This window comes from Peromyscus eremicus, unplaced genomic scaffold (assembly GCF_949786415.1).
Source record: "Peromyscus eremicus unplaced genomic scaffold, PerEre_H2_v1 PerEre#2#chrX_unloc_4, whole genome shotgun sequence".
In the NCBI taxonomy this organism is placed as follows: Eukaryota; Metazoa; Chordata; class Mammalia; order Rodentia; family Cricetidae; genus Peromyscus; species Peromyscus eremicus.
Window position 1 is genome coordinate 1,069,606 of NW_026734291.1, and position 7,504 is coordinate 1,077,109.

At 35.2% G+C, this 7,504-nt stretch overlaps 1 protein-coding gene across 1 annotated transcript; it reads right to left on the minus strand.

Annotated features, from left to right (window-relative positions):
• Positions 1-632: 632 nt before the first annotated feature.
• LOC131901142 (zinc finger protein 120-like) lies at positions 633-7,240 on the minus strand. The gene is made up of 2 exons (XM_059252397.1): positions 6,054-7,240; positions 633-673 (listed from the first exon to the last, which is right to left on the minus strand). The coding sequence occupies exons 1-2, from the start codon at positions 6,781-6,783 to the stop codon at positions 633-635; spliced, it is 771 nt and encodes a 256-aa protein (XP_059108380.1). The 5' UTR covers positions 6,784-7,240.
• Between the last annotated feature and the right edge of the window lie 264 nt (positions 7,241-7,504).

Below are 7,504 nucleotides of genomic sequence, written 5' to 3' on the forward strand. Positions count from 1 at the left end.
GTTACAAAACATGGCAATTTCACTTTGAAATTATTAAGGATATGCTTTGGAAACATTTACTTTTATGTATTATTTTTTAGTTTGGTTTGGTTTTTTTTCAAGACAGAGTAGCTGTATGTATCCCTGACTGTCCTGGAACTTGGACTGTAGACCAGGCCACAAACTCAGAGATCTGTCTGCCTCTGCCTCCTGAGCTGGAATTAAAGGCATGTGCCACCATCACCTGGCTGATACATTTTAATTAGCATTGATTGTGAAAAACAACACATAGCTCTTTTGGATACATGAACACAATGTATGACTCTTAAGAGTTTGAGTATGTTTCAAGAATTGAAATGTCTCTGTACTCTTCTCCTCAACCATTAAAATCTCATTTGGGGAAGAGTAAAAACAAATTTTTGGAGCACCAAGTCTAAAGTAGTATTGAGTGATATCAATCTTATATTTCTTCTGGGTAACCTGGGCTGAGGTAAAGATGAACTTAGATTAGCCATCCACACCTTACTATATTAATGACATGTTCATTGGCTTGGATAGAAGGCTCAGCACTGAGAACACTACCTGTTCATACACAGGGTCTGACTCTCATTCCCTGCACTCACAAGACAGCTGACAACTGACAATACTTCCAGTCACAGGGGATCAGACACCATATTCTGGTCATCATTGTTACCTAGTATGAACATGGTATACTAACTTGCAAAAACTTATGCACTTAAATAAAATTTCACTCTTTTCTAAGATGACAGGCACATAAATAAAGACTTTCTTACACTATGGAATTACATATATATCTGTCCTTTTACCATTTGCATATCTGGTTTCCTAAGAGGCAAGGTGAATGTACTCAAGGACATGGAAATACAGGTAGATGTGACAAATCTGATGTAGGTTCTTGGAATCAAACTTGGGTACCCAATAGGACCAGAACTACTGAGCCAACTCTTCAGGTTGCAAATATGTCATAATTGTGGTGATGAAGATGTCCTACTGCTCTTTCTGTCTCCTGTGACTTGAAGGTGAAGGAAGTCTCCTCTAGATGGTTGTCAAAGGATTCAATGGATTTCTATACCTCTATAAATGGACTCTCTATATTGTTTTTTTCATTGTTAGCACATTTCTCTTGATGTGAGTAAAGATAACAAAAGCTTTTGTTGAAACCTGTCACAGTCCAGCCAGATTATATTATGAAAAATCCCATAATTTGAGATATGCTTTTTCTTTTGGAATTTTTTTGAAACAGGATGTGTCCAAATAGGCTGCACTTGAATTTACCATGGGGACCAAGCTGGCCTCAAACTAACAGAGATTGGCCCAACATATTCTCCCTGGGCTGGAATTACATCCATGCACCTCTAAGTAAAGAAATATGGGTTTCTAAGTGACCTACAATGGAATCAGAAAGAGAAGGGATAACACATATTTAAAAAGGAACAATAAATGTTTTGAAGAACATAATTTTTTTTAATTCTATAATTTAAATGGGCAAATCATTTTATATGTTCTCAATAACTGGGTTATTTTCTTTACTGGTATTTTCATCCACTTAAAAATGTTTGAACTGCATTTGTGTGTCTACACCTGTGTGAGGAAATACATGCAGCACTGAGAGGGCAACTTACATTTGTCTTTTATCTACTTCCCCTATGTGAAATCTAGTGATGAAACCTATGGAGCCATTTAGATGCAAATGACCTCAATGGCACTTATTCAAGTTTAAAAATAATTTATATATGTCTTGATGTAGGAGTGTGCATATGTCCATGCCCAAGTATAGAAATAAGAAAAAAAAGTTCTAGGAGTAATATGGATTACCCAGAGGTAAAACTCAGGTCCTCAGGCTTAGCAGAAACAGTTTTACAAATTGACACAATCCCCTGGTATTCGATTGTGGTTCTGAGATAATGTTATAAACAAATGCTTAGTCCCCATGACAAATTTTGAAAACTATATGGTTGCAAAAATATTTTAATATGCACAGAAGATTTATTATTCAAATTGTTCTTTGTTCTTCTATCCCTCTATGAAGTTACATTTACAATCTGAAAATACGACAATAATTTAATGTTGAAGTATTTCTAAAAATCTTATTTGAGCACCTGTGAGATGGCTCATTGGTAAAGTCTTTGGTGTGCAAAGCTGGAAACTAGACTATGATCACCCTATTAAGTGGACCACAAATCTGTCTTCTGGTCTTCACATATCTGCCATGAGCCTACGACCCATAATCATTTCACACGTCATTAAATGTTTTGTACAAGAGAAATCTTAGTGATATTACATTACCTGGCATCTCTGGATAATTCTCATGAAGGAAGTATTTGAAGATGAAATGCCAAATGGTTAACTCATGTGGATGGAACAATCATGAAACATCAAATTATATAAGTATTCATATATAACATAGCAAGCTATGGTATGAGGTGCATGGTGGATTGCTGATTATCCTTCTTTATTACATCTTTATCAGATAAATGAAAATACTGCTTTGAATACACAAATGAGGTATTTAATGTTTCTTATTTTCTCTTCCATTAAGCATTTTAACATTAACATTGTTAAATTGGGTTGAAAAAAAGCATACATGATGGGAGTACATCATCTAGCTTTGGACTTGTACTCAGAAGTTGGGCACATAAAAATCATGAGTTCAAATGTATCCCTGAATTATTACTCACATTCAAGCCAAACAGAATTACAAGCACATATCTCAAGGGAATTTGTGAACATATGAAAAACAAAGCCAACAACAAAAACCCATCACCATTTTACAGACAACCTTACTTGAAAAGTATGATCACACACTCTTTGATATTTAAGTAAACAGTGGACCACTTAGATTATGGGTATACCATTCTATACATTACAGCAGAAAAATACCTATCACTAAGAAACGTACAATGGAAAATGAAAAAAAGGCATAGGAGAAATACAAAGGCAACAAAATAAACATCACTAAATGTACTTTTCACATATATAGCACACTTTAGTATCAACCTCAAAAGTTTCAAGATAGAAATCACAATGCAGTGATCTCTACCATTAGTCTTAAGTCAACATGGTAACTAATTTATTTCCTTCAACTGTGTGATGAAAAATAAATGAAACATGATTTTTTTTTCTTGAAGCTGAAGACAACTGTGACATCTTTACTAAATTGTTTACATGAATATGTTTTTTCCTTTGTATGAGTTTGTCATCATTTCCACACTTCAAAATGATATAAATAGACTTTAAAAATTTTACAGCACTAGAGATAGGACTGGACAGTTAAGAAATGTTCATTCCCAGGACCAAGGTCTGATTTTTGACAACTTCCTGTCATTCATCTCCAATATCCAATGATCTAACATTTTCAGGAACCAGTTCACATGATCACATACCCAAACAAACACAGACACATCATATAATTACAGGTACAACAATTGTTTATAGAAACAATTTTAAATGAAGGGTTTTTTTCCTCTTGTAAGCATTAATTACTATAACAGGTGTTGAAGCATTTAAATGGCTTTCAAAGTTTTCTTTTTCATGAATTGGTCTATGTAACAGAAATCCAGCATATAGGCTTGAAGCCAAAGAAATCAATCCTTCTAAGCTGGTGGTAACATTTCAATTTTTTTAGGAAATGCTGCCCTGCAGGAGTAAACATGTGAGTGTGGTTAGGCTTTAAGAAATTATATCCACACACCATTTCCAGATCCCATTCTCTGCTTCAGGCTGCAGTTTAAGGATGTGAGTTCATAGCCTCGTGCTTTAGCTGCCATGTCTGACAATTATTGCCATACTCTTTCATGCTGATGCTGTATCCCGTTGAAACCAATGGCCAAATTATGCTTGTTTATAAGTTAGTCTGGATTATATCCCAACAGAAAGGGAAATAATACAAGTACATAATTTTTTTTTTTTGGTTTTTCGAGACAGGGTTTCTCTGTGTAGCTTTGCGCCTTTTCCTGGAACTCACTTGGTAGCCTAGGCTGGCCTCAAACTCACAGAGATCCTCCTGGCTCTGCCTCCCGAGTGCTGGGATTAAAGGCATGTGCCACCACCGCCTGGCTAAAATACATGAATTTTTATACCTGAATTAGTTATTTAATGCAATTTAAGATGACAATATCTAAAATGGTTACATTATCATTTAAATCTGTAGTTCAAGTTCCAAAACTACACAGAAAAACGCTGTCTCGAAAAAATAGTGCAAGTTTTACACCTCTGAAAGAAAAGATACCTCAACTGTCAGAAGTCATCTATTAACTAGAGCTATGAAGGGAAGATGTCCTGGATACCTCCAGCTGTGAGGGAAAATGTAACCTGAATATTGAGAAGTCAGACTACACCTGATGCTGTGCTTCAGTGGAAAATAGTCTCCATGCAAAAGGTATTAATCCTGCTCCTCTCCAACAGAGAACCCTTACAGCTGAACTCAGCTCCACACTGCTAAAAGAGTTTCCCAAGAGAGATGTCCATTGCTGCGGTTCTCCACTCCCCTGAGGGAGTTTCTCAGCAGAGCTGTCAATTCATTTTCTGTTCTGCTTTATTAGAATTTCTAACAGAGATATCCGTTTTTTCTCAGCTACAGCTCAATTTGTTCCTTCTATGCTTCACTCAAGCAAAGGGTGAAATACTGCAGAAATTTAGCAGTCTCTGGTGAAAAGTTGTTGCTTCAGCTCTGATCTTTTAAGAGTGTTTGGCAGTAGAAGGATCTATAGTCAGAATCTCACCTACTCCAGGGAAATGTCTTCACCCAAAATGCATTCAATATATATATATATATTTGATAGCAAGGGATCTAGGAGTGTTCCAGAATTCCCAAGCAAGAAAAAGGCAGCTGCCAAATGAACAGGAACAGGGCTTGGGAAAGCTCAAATAATGGGTGGGTTTCATGCTCAGGAATTGGTTGTTTTCAGGATCAGGGAATGGTTGGATTTGTGCTTAGTTGGTCAAGGTTAGATTGTGTTTGTTTGGCTCTGGTTACAGGTCCAAAGTGTGTCTGTTTTATTGGCCCCTTTTAAAATTTTAATTCTGGTTTCAGGATTAGGGTGTTTCTGTAACTGGTTCTGGATTCAGGAAGAAAGTGTGTTTCTATGACTCTGATTTCAATGTCTGGATGTTTTTCACTCTGATATCAGGGCCAAAAGGTGTGTCATTCACTGGCCCTATTTTCAGGGTCAGTGTTTGTTTAAGTGGCTGCCTCACTTCCCCTATACAAAAGGCTTCATATATTCATAAAATTTTCCATGAATGTTTTGCTGTAAACAATATAAAAGCAGACACCATAATGCCTGAACATTTTTTGACACTGTCAAATACTTTTCTATTGAAGACATACTCTTCTGTAACTGATTATATGTGTGTTGCCTAAAGTCTTAACAAATATTTTTTAAGCAGATTGCCTCCATAACTTTTAATATAGGTGCATATTGAAATTTCATATTGAAGACAATTGAGTTGTACAGAGTTTCTACCACACTAATTACATTCATATGTTTTCTCTCCAGTATGTGTTCTTTTATATATTTGCTGATTGTAATGACATGCCAAGGCTTTACCACACTAATTAGATTAATAGGGTTTGTCTCTAGTATGTGTTCTTTTATGCCTTTGAAGATATCTGTGATGTGCAAAGGTTTTACCACACTGATTACATTCAAAGTGTTTCTCTCCAGTATGTGTTCTTTCATGCATTTGAAGATGACTGTGATATGCAAAGGCTTTACCACATTCTTTACATTCATAGGGCTTCTCTCCAGTATGTGTTCTTTTATGCATTTGAAGATTACGATTAAATGCAAAGGCTTTACTACACTGATTACATTCATAGGGTTTCTCTCAAGTATGTGTTCTTTTATGCATTTGAAAAGTACTGTGCCATGAAAAGGCTTTACCACAGTGATTACATTCATGGGGTTTCTCTCCAGTATGCTTTCTTTTATGTTCTTTAAGATGCCTTTGACGTCCAAAGGCTTTACCACACTGATCACATTCATAGTGGTTCTCTCCAGTGTGTTTCCTTTTATGTATTTGAAAAACTTTGTGACATGCAAAGGTTTTACCACATTGATTACATTCATATTGTTTATCTCCAGGAGGTGGCCTTTTATGCCTTTGAAGATGACTGTGAAGGGCAAAGGCCTTACCACACTGATTGCAAACATATGGTTTCTCTCCAGTATGTGTTCTTTTATGTCTATTAAGATGGTTATGACTTGTAAAGGCTTTCCCACACTGATTATATTCATAGGGTTTCTCTCCAGTATGTGTTCTTTTATGCCTCTGAAGATGACTATGATATGCAAAGGCTTTACCACATTCTTTACATTCATAGGGTTTCTCTCCAGTATGTGTTCTTTTATGCCTCTGAAGATGACTATGATATGCAAAGGCTTTACCACATTCTTTACATTCATAGGGTTTCTCTCCAGTATGTGTTCTTGTATGCCTTTGAAGATAACTGAATTGTACAAAGGCTTTACCACACAAATTACATTTATAGGGTTTCTCTCCAGAATGGGTTCTTGTATGCTTTTGAAGACTACTGAATTGTGTAAAGGCTTTACTACACGGATTACATTCACAGGGTTTCTCTCCAATATGAGTTTTTTTTCTATGAATTTGAAGACTACTTTGACATGAAAAGGCTTTACCACAGTGATTTTCTTCATAGGGTTTTTTTTTTCCAGTATGCTTTCTTTTATGTTCTTGAAGATGGCTTTGAAATTCAAAAGCTTTACCACATTGATTATATTCATAGGGTTTCTCTCCAGTATGTTCTTTTTTATACATTTGAAGAGTACTGGGATATGAAAGATCTTTAACACATTGAGTGTTTATAGTATGTTTCTTTCCAGTTTGATTTTGTTCATGACTTCAAAAATAATGGGACATGTAAAAACATTATCACATCTAATACACTGTTTAATCTTTATATCTGTATGAATTAATTTTACAATTTGGTTCAGTTGTAAAGAAGAACCAGATATTAAGGTTTTATCATTGTTCACACTCATGTTATTCCACTTTATTAAGAGTTGGTTTGCATCTGTGAACATACTTGTGTTGGTAAGATCCTTTATTACATGGTTCACATATACAGAATATTTTTATATATGAGGTTATTCATATATTTGAAGAAAACTGGAAAGTGACAGAGCTTCAACATCTGCATTGCATTAATAAATTTTCCTATACTGTGGTATAGGCATTAAGGTTTCTTCACAATAACTGACAGTAGACTCTTGACTCTAACAGCCCCCTCTCTTAGCAGCACAATCACAAGTATACAAACTACATTACCATTACTATTCACTATTTCCTTATTAAAAAATTTTAAAAATATAATTATCACCTCTTCACTATGTATACTTTTATAATATGAGTAATATGAAATGAATTAATTGCCAGTTCTATAGCATATTTCCCATGGTGCTATGATTCAAATTGAGATATATGCTAAGGCATTGTTCCCTTGTCTTTTTTTTAAAGAATGCCTTGTGAATTTATTTCA